The 21,885-nt window shown below is 34.5% G+C and overlaps 2 protein-coding genes and 1 pseudogene across 2 annotated transcripts; all 3 read left to right on the top strand.

Moving 5' to 3' along the window:
• The first annotated feature begins 387 nt into the window (after window positions 1-387).
• Window positions 388-2,047, top strand: LOC140853625 (uncharacterized; annotated as a pseudogene).
• A 536-nt stretch (window positions 2,048-2,583) lies between these two features.
• Window positions 2,584-7,851, top strand: LOC105057609 (uncharacterized). Its single transcript, XM_010940261.4, has 4 exons — window positions 2,584-2,770; window positions 2,956-3,092; window positions 6,886-6,990; window positions 7,081-7,851. Exons 1-4 carry the CDS (start codon window positions 2,723-2,725, stop codon window positions 7,532-7,534), a joined length of 744 nt encoding a protein of 247 aa, XP_010938563.1. The 5' UTR covers window positions 2,584-2,722; the 3' UTR covers window positions 7,535-7,851.
• Window positions 7,852-13,389: 5,538 nt separating this feature from the next.
• Window positions 13,390-20,918, top strand: LOC105057608 (uncharacterized). Its single transcript, XM_010940259.4, has 6 exons — window positions 13,390-13,566; window positions 16,175-16,262; window positions 18,327-18,391; window positions 20,239-20,307; window positions 20,396-20,445; window positions 20,561-20,918. The coding sequence occupies exons 1-6, from the start codon at window positions 13,489-13,491 to the stop codon at window positions 20,670-20,672; spliced, it is 462 nt and encodes a 153-aa protein (XP_010938561.1). The 5' UTR covers window positions 13,390-13,488; the 3' UTR covers window positions 20,673-20,918.
• The last annotated feature ends 967 nt before the right edge of the window (window positions 20,919-21,885 follow it).

Genomic DNA, 21,885 nt, shown 5'->3' with positions numbered 1-21,885 from the left:
AATGGATGATAGATGCATGTGTGTCATTTAATGCTGTCAACTCTAAGTATTATCAGTGCATGATAGATGCAATAGCTAGTATGGGGCCTGGTTACAAAACTCCAAATTTTCATTCTGTTCGTGGTTATTTGTTAACCAAGAATGTTGATGAGGTGAAAAAGTATGTTGAAAGCTTTCGTGCCACATGGAAGAAAACAGGATGCACAATCATGGCTGATGGATGGACAGATCAGTGTAGGAGAACTTTGATTAATTTTTTAGTTTATTGTCCTAGAGGGACCATATTTTTGAAAAGCATGGATGCTTCAGATACCTCAAAGACAGCTGATATGTTGTACAAGTTGTTCAAAAAAATTGTCATGTCCATTGGTTTTGAAAATGTGGTTCATGTAGTGACTGATAATGCTGCAAACTATGTTGCTGCCGGTAAAAAATTGGAGCAAGACTTTTCTACACTTTTTTGGTCACCTTGTGCTGCTCATTGTCTTAATCTCATCATGCAAGACATTGGCAAGTTAGTTTCAGTGAAGAACACCGTAGCCCATGCTGCAGGTATCACAAAATATATTTATAATCATTGTTATCCTTTATATTTGATGAGAAAATTTACTGGTGGAAAGGAGATAATTCGTCCGGCACCTACACGTTTTGCTACCAATTTTATTGCTTTACAAAGCATATTGGGCCACAAAGATGCATTAAGAGCAATGGTGACTTCTAGAGAGTGGACAACTTCAGCTTATGCTAAGGATAGTAAAGGAAAAAAGCTCACCGATGACGTGCTTAATTCTCTTTTTTGGAATGAATGTGCAACCATTGTTAAACTAACAGAGACTTTAATTCGAGTTTTGAGGATTGTTGACAGTGATGATAGACCTTCAATGGGTTACTTGTATCATGCTATGCATCAAGCTAGAGATGAAATGATCGAGAGATTTAGAAAGAGAAAGATTGTAGTTGAACCTTATTTGAGAATAGTTGATTCTCGGTGGGATTTGCAATTACACCAAAATCTTCATGCAGCTGGGTTTTGGTTGAATCCCTGTTTTCAATATGACTCAGAACTTATGGATAAACATCCTCGTAGTGTTTCTGGACTCTTAGATGTCATAGAGAGATATTCATTTGGTAATCCAACCTTGTAGGGGAACTTAACTAATGAGATGAGATTATTTAGAAATGCAGAAAATGACTTTGGACGCTCATCGGCTATAAATGATCGAAGTCGCTTGGCTCCAGGTAAGCTTGTTCCTTAGTTATGTTCTTATGCTTTCATTAGTTTCATTGATATAAAGTTTTTTCAATTACATTCTATTTTAACAAATACAATATTTTGTATCTAGATGAATGGTGGGTCACCTATGGAAGTTGTGCACCTAATTTGCAAAAGTTAGCTATTCATGTTTTAAGCCAAACTTGTAGTGCATCTGGGTGCGAGAGAAATTGGAGCATCTTCGAACATATTCATTCTAAAAAGAGAAATAGGTTAGAGCATCAAAGGCTTAATGATCTAGTATTTGTGCACTATAATTTGAGACTACAACAAAGATAATTTTATTATGAATGATATCCAATTGCTTGTATTTATTTCTTGTTATTTAATTTTCAAACTAACAAATATTAAATACAGATTTTATTTCAAGGGTCGCAACTATGATCCTATTGACTTTGAATTGTTTGGTGATAATGATGCGTGGATATTAGTCGATGAGCCATCGGAGTTAACTAGTGAGGAATTAGAAATTTTTCACCGTGAATTGGCATCATGTTCTATTCAAGAAAATAATAATAATGGTGAGCGAATTATTTCATTATATAGTTTATGAATAAAATATTATTACAATTTTATTACATATGATTTTTCTTTTTAATTTTTTGTTAAATTTATGATTTTGTAGATATATTGAACTTGAAAGATTTGGATGGTGATGATGGTGAAAATGATGGAAATGATGCGAATAGGAGGGAAGATGGAGGAGATGAGAACATTGCAACTCAAGAAGATATTTTTGTAAATATTGACATAAATTTCAGTCTATTAACTTGAATTTTTATATTGTGTATCTGTTTATTATTTTTAATTTTTTTTTTTTAAAGATATTGAAATAAAATATCGTATATTATTATATACTTATTTGTTAAAATTTTTTATTTTGCTAGCAGATGTGGATGGTTAAAATTCGGAACGAATTTAATAACTGACTTTTCAGTTTCCTTGAAAATTAATGTACGGCGACCCCACGTTCCCACTAAACACCCGTGGACGTCCCTCAACCCGTCATCCATTTCACCGGAACATCGGAACCGGAGACTTCTCGCTTTCGCTTTTCCCTGGCAACAACCGCTTTCGCACCGACACAACGCACCTCTTTCCAACGCAGAATTCCCATTTTACCCTCACAAAAACCGCACTTATCTACATGACTTGGGGAGCAAGTTGTTAACTCCATTCTTTAAAAAAAAAAAAAAATTTCTAATATCAGACTAAAGAATATACCGAAACAAAATAAACCGGAGAAAGATGTTATCGCCTTTTTTTTTTTTTTATTCGACGAATAAACCACCGCATCTTTGGTTAGGTTCTCTTGGTTTACCCGGCGAAGCCCGCCCCCCTCCCCCTTCTCTCTTTTCCTCTTATTCTTCCTCCAGTCCTTCGGCCCCTCTTCTTCACCACCACCTTGCCGACCTTCCCGTCCTGCCCTAACTAAGCGCCGCGGCCCCCATGGAGGACCAGCGCGAAATCGCCCTCTTGTCCCGATCGCTGGAAGAGGTAATCGATAGATCTCCGTGTTCTTGACTTTTGATTCTTTTGATCGATCTGCGTTCTAGGAGAAATATGTGTTCGAGATCTGTCGAGGGATTGGATTTTTTTTTTCCTCCTTTTTTTGGTTGGGCTTTCGGTGATTCGTGCGATGTTTTGTTGATTTGTGGGCGTTTTTGGTGATTTGATGGTAGGTGGGTGTTGATGCGAAGGCGGTAGAAGGTGCTGATTCGTGTGGATCAGCTGCGGATTTCGGGGTCTGCGCGATCTGTTTGGAGAAGATTGTTCTTCAGGAGATGGCGCTTGTAAAAGGTTGCGAGCATGCTTACTGGTTTGTCTAAAAGAACTTCTCTTTTCTGGAAGTTTTATCGCTGCCTTTCTTGATTCTAGCGTTTGGTTTGTTGTGCCTGCAGTAGTATTCCCATCCAAATGAAAGGGATCTTTTTTTTTTTTGGTTGAGAAAATTGCCTTTATTTTATTTTTACATTGTTGCTATGGTTTGTCTTAGTTATGGGCATATGCAACTTGAGCAGATAGAACATTGGAGAGAATGTATTTGTATGTTTTCAAGAAGTTGATGTATGTAGTCCAGAATTAGGTGAAGAAATGCCATTTTTCGCAAGAAGGTAAATCAAGAAAAATTGCTTAAAAAAATTGAAATTGTTGGCATTGTTTGCAGGTTTTGGGTTCTCAAGAATTAAAATATAGATTGGGATGAAAGAAACCTGGAATACTCTGTTAAAGGTTCGATTGCATAATTTCATTTGCAAATCATGGAATTCGTGTTATGATTATTTACAAAGCCTTTGGCATTTGTGAAATTGGTGTTTGGATCATTTTGGTGATATAATGAAGTTGGTATAGGTTCGCTAGAGTGGCTCCTAAGGCAGAGTCATCTTTCAAAAAGCATCTAGCCGTCCAAAGCAAACGAGTGATGCAAAAAATTGTCCATTAAGGAATATGTATTTATGTTCTTCTCAAAGTCATTTGAGTTATGAGCTATAGAAGGTTGATGCCAAGTTAAGAATCAGTTATGAGAACATTCTCTAACTTTAGTAAGCTATTCCTTGCTTCTTAAAACTGGTCATTTGGTGGGATTAGGCTTGTTGGTTGAGATTGATCCTACTTATGGTTCATGTATCCTTTCATGATCTTATTCACTAGGGAAAAAGGATTTCTGAAATTGTGTAGTTTGTCTTCTTGAAAGATTTTGTCCTAGTTGTATCAACTTCTGGGTTGTATAATATGTTCAACTCATGCTGTTTTCTTACCGGATAACGAGTTACTTGCTATTTTATGAAATGAACAAGAATGTCTGACATGCTTACCTGTTTTAAGTTTCCTTGTCTATGGACAATGGAAGTGTTAAATCACTATGATGATAATGCTGTACAATGATGCTTGCCTTGTAGTGGATTGAATTTTTCTGGCAATCTTCCTCCTAGTATATGTTGGTGATATCTGAAGACTGAAGAAGACATATTGATCGTGCGCTTATGGCAATGCCTAGACCCTTCTTGATGATTTCTTGAGAAAGGATTTTGTGCATTTATGAGTACTGTGACTTGATTTTGATGTGTGGTATTGGTAAAAGTGAGAAAAAACTATGAAGCTTTCATAAGTTTGAATTAAGAAATAATTTAGATTTAAATGTGAGAGTATTTTGGATGCGCATAGTCATGGAAACGACTAAGTGGGCACTGTTAACAAGAACTACGAATAGGGTTCTCAAAGCAAGGAAAATGGGCAGTTGGATTAAATATGTTTGCAGCAACTAATAGGACGAATGTCTGTTTTTGCACGTAGATGTGCTTAGATGTGGGTGTGTGTGTTGGCAGTTGTGGATGTTGGTCTGTTTCTAGGATGTGGCGGTGTGAATTTACATGTGTGTACATGTGCATGTAATCTTCTCCAATTTTTATCTCCAAACATGAATAACTTGTGCATGTTAGGATTTTAGAGTTCCATTTCATTTTTTTTTTCCTTATATTATCATCCATACCGGTTACATTTGTCTTGTTTGAATAGTATCAATTCTTCACTAAATCATTTCATGAATGAGCACCCTTGTGAAACTGCAATCCTTGGAGGTAGTAGCACTCAATTCAAACATTCTCATGGGTAGTTGGGCCTTTTTTTTCTTTAATGATAATTATTCTTTAGTTCTTTAGATGTTGAAGTTCTGAGGAAATTCTATTTAGCTTTTGGCCTTTAGTGACTAAAACAAAACCATGGACAACAAAGGCATGTATTCACTCACTGAACATATACTTTCTAAAAAAAAATCTAATTCTGTTGATGATGATGATGAAGAGGGAGGATGGGATCAGTTAGAATGTGGTGCTGGAAGGGGAGAGGAAAGGAGGGGGGGGTGGTGAAAATGTGATGAAGTATATCTCCTGATTAGAAGTGGTTGCTGTCCTAGTGTGGCCTTGATTGAATGTGATTGTCCTCCAGGTGTGGTTGAGGGTGTGTGAGCAAAGGTGGTTCTGAGGTGAGGGGGATGGGTAGACAAAGGGAGGAATGGAGAAGAGGGGATAGGAGTTCTTAGGAGTAGGGGGAGAGAGGAGAAGAATTTTTTTTTGTCTCTAAGAAATAAAAGAGGATGTTCTCCAGGATATGATATATTAAAATATTATATTTTATCCATGCACCTTGCTGAATTGTTATAACTTTTAGGTACTTTGGGCTCAGCTCGAATTTTGGCTGGCCTTAAATTCTAGTTCTGGCCTGACTCGATGGGTTGGAAGCCCCTGCTTCATCCTGCCAAAACCAGACAGGTCAAGCTTAATTTGCTGAGGGCTATTTTGTTTCTTTTCAGTTTGCTTCCATTCAAAGCATGGGAACCTTGATTTTGTTGCATAAAAAGTACATCCAAGTATGATAAGTAGAGAGGATTGTGGATGTATGCAACACCCCTCCCCCTTTTCCCTAATTCATTCGATATGCAAAAATCTGTCTGAAACTTTCTTTTGTGATCCTTTATTCTTTCATTGCTATCACGATAAAGTCATCATAATTTGCATTTTCATACTTGTTTACAACCTCCTTTTTCCCCTTTTACTTGTAGGCTTGGTGATAATATCACATTCCATATTGGTTTCTCCCCCCCCTTTTTTTTCCCCTCATCTCTCCCTTTCTAATTTATTTCAATGTGCTCTCTTGGATGTGAAAATCTGTGTCAAACTTTCTTTTTATCTCTTATTTTGTCATTGCTATAATCATCATAATTTATGTCTTTATACTTATCATCTTTCCTCCCTTTTTACCTATAGGCTTGATGATTATATTGCATTCTATGTTGATTAAACAGTCATACATTTTAATTGTTTAGTCAGTTTAATCATCAGGTTATACAAAGTCATTGTCAATAAGTTTGTTCAAAATTATATATTGCTTTTCCTTACATAAAATAATATGAAGGCTTAAGTATTAATGAGCACTAATCACAAAAATTTCTGACAATCATGAAACGAAATTTGACAACAAATGCATGTTTCCGCACAATCATGCGATGCAAGAAAACACACACGAACACACATAAAAGCGGAAACTCTTGTGTGAATAGCATATTCGCACACTTCTTTTCTTTTACGGTTTGTCCTCATCACTTATTGTGGTTGTGGAATTTGATGGTGGACACTGCTTCCCATCAGATGTAGTTTATTTTTTGCTGGGGAGTCCATGTTTGTCCAACTAATAAAAGGGAACTAATTGTATCACCATCGAGATATTAAGTACATAATTTTGTACACCTATGATAGTTGTTGTGCATGAATATTAGAACTGTGAATGTGCTGAAATCTAGTATTTTAGGTGTCTGAGATGTTGAATTTATCTGAGCGTACTATTCAGAGTTCTAACTAGGTTTCCTCATGAGTTGAGTTCTAAAATTTATTATGTTAACTATCTTGGTGAATTGCAATTTAGCCATATACGTGAATGCCAGTCAAGACCAACTTTTGGAGGTGTATTACTATAACATTATGTTTTGCAAACATGCTTATTGAAATGGAATTTATGTAACTAATGATTGAGCTCAACATGGAAGGTGTATCTTGAAAATCATTCCTTTTATTGCATGTGATGCTAACGTTGTTATGGCCATTTTTTTCTTTGAGCAGTGTGACGTGCATCCTGAGGTGGGCAGCATATAAGCAGAAGCCTTCTTGCCCTCAGTGCAAGCATCCTTTTGAGTCCCTCAATGTTCATCGCTCACTTGATGGCTGGTAATATTACTTATGTTTTCTCTTGAAAAATGAGTGGTCATTGTGCTTGAATTTTTGGTAATGCTGTAACATTGTTATTCCTTCATACAGTATTCATGACTACATGTTTGAAGAGAGTGTTTGCCTTCTGCTTCGGGCTGCTTGGTTTGTGCCTCTGACGGTAGAGGCCCAAGAAGAGGCTTCTGAAGAGCTCGAAGACTATACCCAGTATTATAATGATCAAGATTATGCTGATGATGACAATGATGATGATGGTGATGAGCTAGATGAATCGTACTATATTAGCAGCTCATCGAGTATCCGTATCGGTAACAGGAGGTGGGGTGACAATGGTTATGTGAGGGCAGGACGCAAGGAAGCACGACCTGTCGGTCAACGATCTTTTGATGACTCTGGTGCTGGTCCATCCCAGTGCCCCAAGAAGAAAGAGTCATCCAAAGTTGTGACTGGTAGGCGGGCGAAAAGGGCGCTGAAGAGAGAAGCTGCAGATAAAGCAGCTGCAGCCAAGCACCAGCAGCACTTGCAGAGGTTGGGTCGCAAGTGATCTTCTATGGGAAGAATTAATGAGGCTGCCTTTCATTGTATGATGGCAACTCAGCCATGCCGCATTTGTACAGGATGTTAGCCTTCTAGATTCAGCATATAGTGTCGTGAAGTGGTGCAGTTACCACATTCAAGCAGGCACATCTTTACTGACACATAGCAGACGTTACTTCTGTTAGGATTTAAAAAATGAGTTGTGTAGTTTTATACTGGTTCATGATTTCATTGCTTACGTGCCCATTGAATAAGTGAATATGTTTCTTCTTGGCGGTTTCTGATCGTTAATGGCAATGTGAGGAAATATGCAGTTGATATTAATTGGGTCGCTGATGGCCATGGTATCATAAGATTCAATGAAGAACATCATGGTATTCTTGTTCTATGTTTCTGGCCAAAGATCTGTTTATGTGAATTTACTCTCATGATCACAGCAAGAGGTGAGTTTGGGCCAAGGAAATAAAAGAGGCATCGATGGGGTTGTATCATCCTTGGCCGAACTGTTTGTTTTGGTGGACTCTTAATTCCTTTCACCGGAGATTCTTAACATTATCCATGAATGGTTGTCTTGTCAGATTAGATGACAGTAGGTCGTGCTATTGTGGTGACTGCTCTGGTTTGATGAGGGGCTACAGTGAATCAACTATGGTTAAGGTTTTTGGGAATATCCATCGATTTCTTCAACCACTGGGCATGGAGGTGGAAGAAATAATACTGTTCGCAAAATTTTGTATCTTTAGCCCTGTATGATAGCATGAACCGTGAAAGCGAGAAGATTCCGGGAAAGACTGTCATTTGTTGCCTTGGTATTTCAATAGTATGAAAATATTGTTCAAATTTGTTGAATCTAGAATCAAAATTGAATGTGTAATAGGAATAAGATCTTTTATGTGTAAAGGCATTTCCATTTACATGGATTTTAATCATATTTTCTAAACACCAGAGTATTGGTCACTTTGATAAAATTTTTCGTTCCTGTGGACACTAAGTAATGTCTGAATCATCACTTATTTAATCCATTGAAAAGGATAGACGCGACAAGAAGCAAATAGTAAATATTAGAACGTTGATAAAAGGCGAAGGGTCCAAGTAAGGGTATGAAAATAACGAATTTCTCGTAGAAAGTACACAATAATTATTTTTGCTTTACCATGTCTAGATACAATTAGTTTTTGTTTTGTTAATGAGACAGCTCTATATATTTTGAAATCTGAAAAGCCGAATTACAATATGGATATCATTTTATCCATCAAGTATAATATGTTACTAATATACTAGATATCAAGTTGATCTTTTTTCTCAATCCGAATATTTCTCGTTTCCATCTTAATCTCAATTTGTTTTTGGTAGTTTAAGTCAATAAAGTAAAAAATTGTCTTAGGTTCTGGTTAAGGTGCTATCTGGTTTGATCAGGTCCACGTTTTAGTAAACTCAACCCATACTTGATGGGGGTTTTGGGTTTAAATTTTGTTTGATACTGGACATATTGAAGGATCAGGTCAGATACAGTTAAGCTAATGAAGACCTATTGGATTTTCATGCCGAGTTTGAGTATGTTAAGACCTATGCCTTGATTACCAAAAAAAAAAAATAATCAAAAAAGACCTATGCGTTGCCACATGGAGCTTGGATCGGTGTTGAGGGGATTCTCGTCGAGTATCAAAAAAATATATCTTGAACAATTAAGTTAAAACCATCTATGCCTCGGGAAGCTTGTCAATGAAATATTTAATTACATGCTTTAAAAATTAGATCATGAGCAACCAGTGCTTGATATTTAACCTACGCAACAATGGTTAGAGTAGCGTTTACATCGGAAAAAAAACAACAATGGTCGAGCAGCTATTGAAAATATACACTTTCTAGAGTCAAGCACAAACAACCAAACATATAAATATCATTATTTTATTCTATCCCATTTAAGTTAGAAAATATTTACAAACCTAGAGTTTAGAAAATGAAGGATACATAAATAAAACTAATAATGTAACCTTTATGAATAAATTAGTTATGATTGCGTTGGATTGGGTCTAAAAATTTCAAATCGATACCAGACCCAAAATCTTCAATAAGTCTAAATGTGAACCCATGTCGAATCCATTGATCGGCAAGTCAAGGCTAGGTTTGGATTGAGTTCGAATTTGGTATAGGGTTTGTGGTTGGAACGATAGTTGTGATCAAATAAAGTGATTCCATTATGTTTACATTTATCCTATTATTTTAATGGTAATTTAATTTTCAATTATAACTTATCAGTGGAAATAAAAATACTAAGAATCTATTTGGAGATTCTATAGCTTTTGACTAAAAAATAATTTTTAATAAAAATATATTTTGATATCAAAAATTATTTAAAATAAAATAATATTTTATTTTGCTGTCAATATCCTAAAACTATTCTGAAGCTGTAAAAATAATTTGCTGCTATTTGGTTAACAGATCTAAAAACTACTTTTAAACGATAAAATTATCAAAAAAATAAATATCTAAAATAATTCTAAAATTATCTAGATATAAAAATTTTTACTTATTTTTTTTTTATATGTATATTTTTTTTTAACTTATCCATCGACTTTCTTATTTTTTTAAAATTATTTTCATATTATTAGATGGGGTGGAGATGAGAAGAGATTAATCAAAGAAAGAGTTCTAATATACAAATGAGTTAATAATGATGTGGATGATGATGAGAGAAGATTAATATGAAGAAAAAAAATTCTAATAGACAAGAAAATTGGATAAAATGGGAGAGATGAGAGAAAATTAATAATCCAGAATTCGAAAAAAAATACATAAATGGAGATGAGAGAAGATTAATCGAAATATAGACGGAGATGAGATGAGATTAATTTGAAGAACAAAAGATTTTTGATAGATAAAAAAGTCAAATAAAAGGAGACATAGATGAAGATGAGACGGGATTAATAATCCTTAAAAAAAAGAGACATGTACAAAGATGAGAGAAAATTAATGAGGATGTGAATGGAAATGAAATGTAATTAATCTCAAAAGAAAAGAATGACAAGGAAGTGGAAAAAAAAGATGTATGAGGGATATTGAGAGGATAAAATGTAATTTTTTTAAAAAAAATTAATTTTTTGCAAATGTGATATTTAGCTGTTGCATTTATGGAAAGTGAGAGAAAATTAGCTTTACATTAACCATATTTTGAGAGATCTTAAATATAATTCAGAATTACTTTTGGAGTGTAGTCAAATACTCAAAATTTTACTTTTGGATCCAAAATTATTTTTGTCGAGTACATGCACACCTCCAAACATGCACCAAGTGTGCAAGACAACACGTTGGTGTTTGAAATCAGCATCCAGATTTCCAAATTCTTAAGAGCGTGTTTATATACCTGGGCCCAAAATTCCATAGATTCATGGATTGGACCAGCATAATTGGAAAAAAAAATCAATCTGAATCAGGCTTGTGTTCATAAATATCCAGGTGCCTTTCAAGTGGGCCAGCTCCAATCCTGAAGAGAGAAAAAAAACTCAATTGATTTTTTTTTTCTTTCTGTGGGATTTGGGTTGGTCCCCTCTAAAAATTCATGGATATTTATGAACATAAGTCTAATTCAAACTGATTTTCTATATATCTAATATGGAATTGGATTTTCTCATCGCTTTAAGTTTTTTTTCTAATTTCTCCTTTTGTCAATCAAATGAGGATCAATGATGCTAGTCTTTTGAAATTACAGCCTGTGCTGAAGTCGGCACGGCATTTATGCATCAATGTATCATGGTTCCGATGCTCTTACTATTTTGATTATATGGTACATGTCCGTGCTGATGCCCACAGTTATTGGTTGCAGTTAGTCATGCATTTTTCTGCTTCTTTACTGCTGGAGTTCGCAGATTATTCAAATAGTCACACAATTCTGCTACATTGGTTGTGTTTCTCTTAATCCTGATGCTGGAGTTCCATGCCATCTTGTTTGAGCAATTGCTGAGTTCCATGCTATCTTGTTATGGCAATTGCTGCTTCTTTTATAACACCTAGGTTTATCTATTTAATGTTATCATGTGAGATCAGTAATGTACTGCCAATGCCTTTTACTAGGCCACTGTGTCTCACTATTGATTCCAGCTGTCTTATTGTCATGATTTCAGCTCTGCATTCATTGTTTTATATACTGGCTTGCTCCTTCATTGGTTGTATCAGACTACTTCAGCTATCCTTCTCAAACAAGTTGTCTGTGCTTTATGATTTGCTGACCTCCTTTACGCCATTTTCAATGATGGTTTTCGTTTTCTTTTTTTTAAGAGCTTGCTGACAATATTTAAGATCATATGGCAATCTCCTCAGTGGGTCTTTTTGCTCAATTTGGATGTACCTGTTGCTTTGGTCTTCCGCTTTTATTTGCTGTCATACAACTTCTTAAGTATTATTGGCTCTTCATGTTCGGAGTTTATTCCTATGATCAAGTTGGCGGTGCCCTATTGTGGATGCCTTTTTTTTTTTTTTTTTTTTTTTTTTGGCACTCTTTGCGTTATCACGTCATTAGCTATCGCTGCTTCAGCATGCTCCGTGGCTCAACTCCGAATATTCTGCCTCAAACTACTCGTAAAAAAGTTTTGTTGGAATTTTTTCCATAAACTCTATTCGAATATGGCTGGCACTAACACGTATCAAGATTTATTTTACATATTTTAAATCGATCTAGATTCTGATTAAAGATAAATTTTTTATAAAATGATAAAAATATATTTGATAGTTTGATAAAGTTGAACTCTATACAACTATCATAGAACATCAATCGTTCGACCTTTGCAATTGATTCAGATACGATTTCTGATGAATTAGGTATGTTATAAAAGGATATCCCTACAAATCTGATCTCCAATTCATCCAAGAGCTTGTGAGGTCCTCTCCATTGAAAATATTCGGAGTGGATTGGAAAGTCAAGGTGTTGTTTGGCGACAGCAAGAGGCATATCCAACTCAGTTTTTTTTTGATTGCGGGTTAACTCAAAAGATTCTATATGGCATCGATGATTTCTTCTTCATGTAAGTTTATTGTCCTATAAACTTTTAATATTATAGTTTCAGAGCCCTATAGGTTATTTGACTTGAAGATTGAAACTTTATATCTATATAAAAATTTTATGGATGTAGTTTGATTGACCATCCTGACCGATTACTAGTAATTAGAGTCATCAAGATCTAGAATCATGCTTGATTTTTGTAAAGGTTTTTGTGTTATTTTTATTATTTATTTATTTTTTTAAAAAGATTTTAAAAATATAATAAATAAATATAGAGGGATGGAGAAAAGGGTGATGATGGATCTCCCACTGCCATGCGCCTCTCTGCTCCATTCAAGATGGTTGGACTTCTCTTCCGATAGCCATCGTGCTAAATTACCTCATCGATTTTTAATCTTTAGTGACCATAATTTAAGCTATAAAGAAAATAAAATAATAAAAATAGAAGGAAAGGAGGAAAGAGCATCGGATCTTATTCACTATGGGTCGACTCGAGAGATCTTAGATGGCATCGATAGTTTTTTTTTCATGTAAGTTCAATTATCCCATAAAATTTTAATATATTTATCATGATAGGAGACTGTTGTTTTTATTGGATTTATACTTTATCATGTATATTTTTATTTTCTTTGCTCCTGATATATTACAGCTACTTGCAATCGCTCCTATTTTGCTGTCAAAGCAGTCAATCTGTAGAAATTATCTTAGCTTCATAAATAAAGCTTCTCCTTTAGAGGGGGCAAAAAAAAAAAAAAACCTCAATTTGTTTTTATGTGGGTTCGGTCATGCCAAAGGTGGTTATCGGTTTCGGGTTCACGGAATTCGACCCCTACCGGATCCGTTACCAGGCCTGGAGTTGGCTTCTCCAGTGATCAATATCGGGTTGGGAATACGGAGTCTGCAACTCGTCCAGCGTCCAGAGATCGTCTACCATCCCGTCTTCTAATCTTTTCCCAAAGGAGGCGATGGGCATGGCGTCGGATGCCACTCAACAGCCGACTCCCAGCGAGGCCACGCCCGACCAAGTTCAGGCCTTGCTCGAGGTCGATCTCCTCACTCCTTAATGCTCTCTTTATAACCACTTCGTCTTTGAGGCATTTCCTCATACAAATAAGATACAAGTTGGATGCAACTTGGGATTCTTATAATTTGCTCTATTTATCCTTCTTAAGTTACTTTGAGAACAAAAGAATTGGAATTTCTTGTGAAGAAATGTTCGTTTGCAAGAGGCTCTGGGTTTCTGAACTTTGTTTCTGTTTTAATGCTAAATTCTGTTATGTTTCATCATCTAATGGGTTTTAGTTTACCTGACGTTTCAATTTCCTAGTTAAATAATAATAGATTGTTACTTACGTGCCATGTTCCCTCATGCTTGTTACTTATTCTGTTAGGTTATTTGGCATTTTCATGCTAGTGGACCCCATGTTTAGTGGGTGAAGGATCTATATGAAATTGGTCGGTTGGAGTCTTGATGTGTATATATGATCTCCTGAAACTTTCTTCTTGAATTGAAGTGAATGCTTTCTTCATCTTATGATTCAATTCTCTTTTAATAGAAGGAACAGAGAAGGCTATATTAAGTATATCTATGCTATTCATAACATTCTCTGCTGGAAACGACATATAAATTTGAAGATCATTAAAAAGCGTCACAAGAGAGCTACATTTTTTTTTCTTTGTTTCTTTCTTTTGTCCTTTTTAGTGGATCAAATAGAGCTCTGGTACCAATTGATATCTGTGTTGAACTAGGAAGCTTAGATACTGGTATACGGTACGGATACTTTATGGCACGGATATGCTAAGACGACAAAAATTGAAAAAATCACGATACGGATACGGTTAGATATTTTATATTTTTATTAATATTTGAATATATATAATATTTTAATATTAATAAAAATATATAAAAAAACTGAATCATATATATAATATTTAAATATGAATAAAATTAAATTTTCAAATCTCAACTAAATTTATAAGTATCATCATAAAAATAAACAAACACTTACAATTAACGAAAAGAAAAAAACTAGCAGTCTAAATAAGTAGAAAAAATCAAAATAGTAAGTTTTGATAATCAAGTGATAATAGTTTCAGTTGTTTCATTCTCTGCACCATCAATAAAAATTTTTTTTTCTACATCTGGTTCATCAAGGGACAAACTTGCAATCTCAAGAATGCAGAGATAGGAGTACCGATGCTGTATCAGAAATGTATCTGCACCAAAAATATATCCGATGCTGGTACACGCTTGAAATAGGAGTACCCATGCTTCATAGGTGTTGAATAGTATATGTTTTTGTGATTGGTCTTAGGCTGGGTGAAGATGATGGATTCAATACACTGAACAAAACCAGTTGGTCTCACTAAGCTAGTCGACTAATTTATCCAGCTCAATTCAGTATTGTTAAATGCTGAAGATCAAAATGGCTTGGTTTGACTGAATCAATGCATGCTTTGTTTATTGTCAATGGATTAAAAAATGAATGTTCTTTCGGTCGTTTATTACAGATGGACACTACTATCTTCTGTTCTAACTGTTGTACAACCTTTCCATCATAGTGAACCCTGATTGTAAAGGTATGGCCAATCAACCAGAATGCACGAGCTTGATGGATATCGTGTCCCACCATGTGTAATTGTCTGCCTAGAAATCTTAGAGGATAACAAGCACAAAATCGTTGATAGAATTGTGATGCCCTTTATCCATCTACTTCTGCATGGATGGGGGTACTCCTTTTCAAGGATGTTTAATTCATGCTTTATATTTAGTAGCCTAATTACCTGTATCTGAAAATTTATTCTGGCTTATCACTAGTTTTCAAGTTAATTATTTGGCCATTCCTGCATATCAATGGCTTGCATGAATTGTATAAGGGTCTCATCTTCTTGGATGTCCACTCTTCCAAGTAAGCTTTTGCTATTTCTTGTTAAAGGCCCGACCTTAGCCTTGAGACTAGCATCAATGCAGTGTATTTTTGAATAAATCAATGTGTTTTTTATTTCAAATTCATTAACAATATATCCATATTTAAAGGAAAATGAAAATGAAGCCTACCATAATATTGGAGCTATCTACTACTATATAGTAGCATATAATGATGAACAGTGATGCTTCAAACTTTGAACACTTAGCAACTAAGGTGCTTCATCAAATATGCAACATATACAATTTAGAATGACCTTGTCATCTTCCATCTCTTTAATGTTTTTTGAAGTCTACTGGAAATTCATAGAATTGTCTACTTGGTGCTGTGCTCCATAATGGATGCCAGTTTGATTTTAAAAAGTTTGGATGATGATGATGATGTCAAGCTATCTTGGTGCTTTGCTCCGTAATGGATGCCAATTTGATTTGAAAAAGTTTGGATGATGATGATGTCAGGCTCTCTTTGCTTGTTATTACCTTAAAAAGATAGTAAATGTTTTTTTGCTTCTTTTGCTTCAACTTTTACTCCTTTTTTCTTTTGATTTTATATAACTATATTTTCCATTGCCTACATATTTCGAAACATTGATTGTAAGTAGAGAAGCTTTGAGCATTTATTATGTTTTGTACTGTTGCTTATCATTTGTGTAACTATAAGTTAGCTATTTTTAATGGGAAAAATGTTTACTTAAATTATTTGGTTCTCATCATTTTTTTTTCAGGCTGCTAGATATGATGACATTGAAGATGTGGTGAGCTTATACTCTGTGGGTGTTTCTCTTAACTCCAAAGATTCTCAAGGGCAAACAGGTTAGATCTTCGAAGTTTGCTTCAAATGAAATTTATTTGAATTGATTGGTAACCATTAAATCTATCAAGTTTTTTATTAACATTAATACTGCCACTACAGTTCTACTACTGTTATTTTTATTTATTTTATGCTTCATGGAATGAATCTATGCTATCTTTGATAGATTTTTACTTTTATGCAAAACTGGAAGTCAAAAGCATATTGAATTCCAGTCAGTAGATGCTTTTACTTGCTGGATTTAGACTTCTAGGGCTCCCGAAGTGAAGTCTAACTTTATGATCTCAATATAGTCAATAAAGGCAGCCTGGAAAAATGAATATATAAAGTAGTTTTATGGGCTCAACTATGTTGCTGATCTTTGAGTTTGGACCTTTTTTCCTTTTTCTCAGTAAAAAGTTGTTATATGGAGGATATGATATTAATTTATTTGTAAATTTATCAGATCATGAATACTTTTGGTTCACTTACTATATGGAAATTAAAGATCATAAATATATCATTAATGTTGTTATACTCCATGATGAAGCTCGTTAGAATAAGAACTTCAATTTATGTGGATGTAGTTGGATTTGCTGGCTTCTACTAACTTGGTGATAATTTGATTGGTACTTTTACAGTGCTTCAGGATTCAGGTGAGTGATCATGTGCTATAGATTCTCCTAGAGAAGTAGCATAATAGGCAAAACACAAGGCAAAAAGTTAAAATGAATGTGTTATAAGTCTTCATACAAAACATTGAACTGAAATCCACCACAAAGGTTAAATTATCTTAAAGTTCTATTCTGTTACACTCTCTAGCTGATCTTCTTTATGTTACATTACTACCTGAAGCCTGAAGCCTATGAATCTCGGCCAACCACCTAATCAGCTAGCATTTGTAACTTGTAAGCCTTAGGGCTTGCAAAGTAGGATCCAAGAAAGATTGAGGATTGTTGACAGTTGACTCTTGCCAATATTAACCCTTTAACTAGATGCCAACTTTCTCACCAAGGCATCTACGGGAAAGAACCTGTTGCTTATAAGGAGACATACCTTATTGGCACTTATACAATTTAAGCTCATATAATTAGGACCTAACCCATCAAGATTTTCTTAGACTTTTTTGTATCCAAATGAAGAGGGGGAAGGGCATAGAGGCACCGGTTATAACTCATAGAGCCACTTTCTCACCAGAAAAAAGACCATAAAGTTATTGAAAATATGAAATGTCACTATTTCATTCTGCAGCCTGAAATTAAATTAATTGTACTTATTGAGCCTACATTAGAGCAAACATGATTGAATAATAAGTTGGTAAAAGGAATAATGACTGAGAACTGATACCTATATTTCTGTCTCATTTTGACAGTTTTACGTATGTTTGTCAGATATTGGGTTTTGAACATCAGATTCTCCTAATTGTGCTGGTTCTGTTGGTGCCTCTCATTAGTCTATTAGATTAAAATCAAAATAAGATTAGCCAAACTACTTCTGATTTGAGCCACATTAGAATAAAAAAATCCTAGTTAGTCAAAGCAATGCTCTTAAATCAATTTAGCTCTGGGAAGTTCCAACACCGAGTAGGTTTTGCGTTCCCTAGATTATACTAACTAACAACTTATTCTAAGTAATTGTTGTACAACATAGACCTCTTATTTTTGTAGGTTATGTGTCTTTATAAAATGTTCTATATCTCTTAAATATAACCATGATCCATATAATATTTTTTATCTTGTACCACTTATGTTTCAATTATAAAGATCTCTAATGGTATCTCTGGTAATGTTACATGATTCTTTGTTCATCTCATCAAGAACCTTATGTGACATCATCAATATCATAATTATTTATCATTTAGTTCATTTTAGTTCAGATTATTGATTTGCAAGGTCTCTGATGGTATCACATGTAATGCACATGCTTCTTAGTTTGTCATCCAGAACCTTATGTGAGATCATCAATATCATAATTTATTTATCATTTAGTTCATGTTAGTTGATTTGTGTAATATGTTAATCCTTGTTGAATTCTAGGTCTTTAGAAACCTGGTTGTCAATAATTTATTTTCCTTTGTTTATTTTCAGGTCTTCACATGGCTTCTGCTAATGGGCACCTTGACATTGTGGAGTATCTCATAAGTAATGGAGCGGTGAGGAGGCAATTGTATAAAAACATTTTGCTATCCAATTACTATAATAAACAGATTAATTCCAAAGATCTCTTCGACAATATTTTCAAAAGCTAGTCCTCCCCTTTGAATGATATGTTTTGATGATTTTATGCAATTGTGGACTTGATTTCTCTTTTCATGTCTTGTGGTCAAAATGGTGTACTCTGCATGGAACATGTTTTTCATTCTTAAATTGAATTCTTCAGTTTTTCTTGGTGATTTTCTTAAATCAACATTCCGGTAGTTATCATTCAGCAGATTGATATTTTGTTTAATTTGAATTCAATAATGTCTAGCTGGTATTTTTTATTTTGTGCAATCAATACAAAAGTTAGGAATTCCTTATGATAGTCTTTCTATTAATTAGGATTTGATGATACTAGATTTCAATATATAAGACAAATGGTGATGAGAGCTAAAATGCAAAAGTTGTTGGCATGCAACAATAATGATTTCAAATATTGAAAGTAAGATTTTACCTGTTGTGTTTGGTGCATTCTCCTCACTGTATTTTTTTTATTGAAATGCATAGTGTCTAGTTAGTTAGAATTAATAAAATTAATTGCTAGTCATAGATTAGTTTATATGATGCAAAGGTCCTATTAGATAACAAATATAAACAAAAAGGATCCTGGTGTTTATAATGAGCATCAATCAGTACAGATATCATTAGCTCCTTGGAGGATTTCTATTCACTTATGATTGGCAGGGGATCAGTCTTGTCATTACACATCATAAGAGACAATGGCTTCATTTAGTACAAGATCTGAAAGACAACTTTACGCAACTCTTTGGTATTTAGTGATGCATTTCTTACACATTAGACCATTTAGTTCATCAAAGGTGCTCCAGTGACGGCATTTGAATATCTAGACTAATCGTCAACAATGTTGGTACAACTTGCCTATCGATGATCATCCCATGGTGGAAATTGACAAAGGTAGATAATGTATGGACCTAGGAAGGCTGTGCAGTAAAACCAAGTGGCATTAGTAGATCAAGCATTTTGGAGCAGAAGCTTGTGAATAGGCCTCCAATAAAACTGAGCTGTTCATGAACCATAAAGCCGGAGGAGCAGAGCCAAAATATCATACTAGGCTCATTTGGTAAAATTGGGCTCATATCAATCGTCACACAAGCAAATCAAACATGAGTTTGCTTAATAATAGAAAAATACTCTGCTTGACTCAGGAAATTTTTTATGTCTGAGCTGAAAAATTATTGACTTTTTTAAATCTAAAATTAAAACCTTGTTGTCACATGGATGCCAAGTGAACTCTACCAAGAGTTGCCATATTCCAAACCAATCTGCAGATTTTGTATGTTGGAAGAGTCTGAGCATGACTAGCACAAACAATTGAAATTTTAATTTGTCATGTCTTATTTATTGGCCTAAGGAGAAAATGTCCTATGTAAGTTTTAAAATTTTAGTAATCTTTATCATATGCTACTTGAGAGCATCTGACACCTGTAGACATGCCAGATATCATCATATTTCACACTGTCCTATCAGTGGGCATAAATACAGAGCTACTTCGTAAAGTAGATAGAAGAAAATCGTGAAAATTGTGCAATTAGTTTACAAATATAATTCAAATTACTGCAATCTGTTATTATTATTTTCTTTTTCTTTGAGGAACTGGGTGGAATTCATGCAAACTATTAGTCTGGGGAAAATGAATGAATGCCCATCAAGGCTTTCGAATTCTTTTTTTGACTTATACCCTAGGAAATATAAAGTCGTGTATGGAATTTAATGACCAATCCATTTTTATGTCTCATACCCAAGCATGCTTTGATTTTACATTGACATATATGTGATGCAGGACGTTAATGCTGCTAACTCAGAAAAGAATACTCCCCTTCATTGGGCCTGCCTCAATGGTCATATTGAGGTAAAACTGACGCTTCTATGGTCATTGTATTTATTTGCTATAATTATGATCACTGAATGGTGCTGGTTTGGATAAACGCAAAATTTAGGTGGTCAAGACTTTGATCCAGAATGGAGCTAGCTTAAGTGTGCTGAACAGGTATTCCTACCTGCATGTTTTCTGTATGCATCCATTTAAGTACTGAAGATGTTCGCTGTGAAAAGAACTATGTTCCACCCTTACTTGAGTGCTTATTGCTTCGGTCTTTTTTTAGCCATGAGCGGACTCCAATGGATGAAGCTGTTGGTAGGGGAAAGATGGAGGTGATTGATGCAATCAATGCAGCAGTAGCCCAAGCTGAACTTAATGGTGTGAGTGTTTCTTAGCATTGTGAGCTGTGCTTATATTTTTCACTTTTAAAAGGATTGCTTGCATTTAGGATGTGGTGACTTTGTTTTACATTAACCCAAGTGTAGTCCAAGGGATGATCCTTCCATCGGGTATCATCATCGACTCCACAGGTTTATGCCTGTAAACTGAAAAGAAATCTATATGTATGATTACCCCTTTGCCTCTGAAAATTTGTATGATGCGGTCTGCAATAATATTCTGTTCTGCAGGTTTATTGTGCATTCCATTCCAAAGTGATCTTACACTTACCCTATGTACCATACTTTCTAATGGTGCATACACGTTATACATTTATATGAAACAGTAAGGATATACAAATCGTATTGGAGAAGTGGCTCTATTTACTAGTTTAATTTTTTTCTATTTAGTTATCAGAACTGCACTAGGTTGTAGAGCTAGTTCCTTCTGAATTTGGTGGTCTATCTGTGTTGATAGCAAGAAGGTACAGCAAGAATGTTACCGACTTCCATGGAAAGTCTAAGTTTTAATGATGTCAGGACTTGTGACCTTATCCTTTGATGACGTGGGACAAGATGGTTGTTGATGAATTATCTACTCTAAGTTAATGTCACCTTATATATCTAAACTATAGTTTTTTATGACTTCTTATTAATTAGGGGAGAAAATAAGTCGAGCTACTCGTGAACTACTCAAGCATGGCTCAGCTTGGCTACTATTGAGCTCAAGTAGTTTGAGTAGTCTTTCAAGTTGAATTTGATTAATAAGATACTTGGTTCAAAAACTTAAGAATCAATTTGAGTTTGTATATATATTTTTAATAAAATTATTTTATTGATTTTATTTATTTATTATTTATTTATTATTATTATTATTATTATTATTATTATTATTATTATTATTATTATTATTATTGAATACGGTTCGAGTCAAGTATTATTATTATTATTATGCTCGAGTTCGAACTCAAACTTGAATAAGGTTCGAGTCAAGTCGAGTCAGTATACGGTTCGAGTCAAGTATTATTATTATTATTATTATATTCGAGTTCGAACTCAAACTTGAATACGATTCGAGTCAAGTCGGGTCAGTCTTGAGTATTGCATTTTTTTCATCAAGTCAAACTTAAGCTTGCGATATTAAGACTTGATCAATCTGGAGTCAAGTTTCAAGTATGAATATTTTGAATGGAGTCAACTTTGAGTTTCTAGCTATTTGACTCAATTCGGC

The sequence above is a fragment of the Elaeis guineensis genome, chromosome 14 (assembly GCF_000442705.2).
Source record: "Elaeis guineensis isolate ETL-2024a chromosome 14, EG11, whole genome shotgun sequence".
Classification (NCBI taxonomy): domain Eukaryota; kingdom Viridiplantae; phylum Streptophyta; class Magnoliopsida; order Arecales; family Arecaceae; genus Elaeis; species Elaeis guineensis.
The sequence above is the reverse complement of the archived record's forward strand: the minus strand, read 5'-3'. Positions and strand labels throughout refer to the sequence as shown.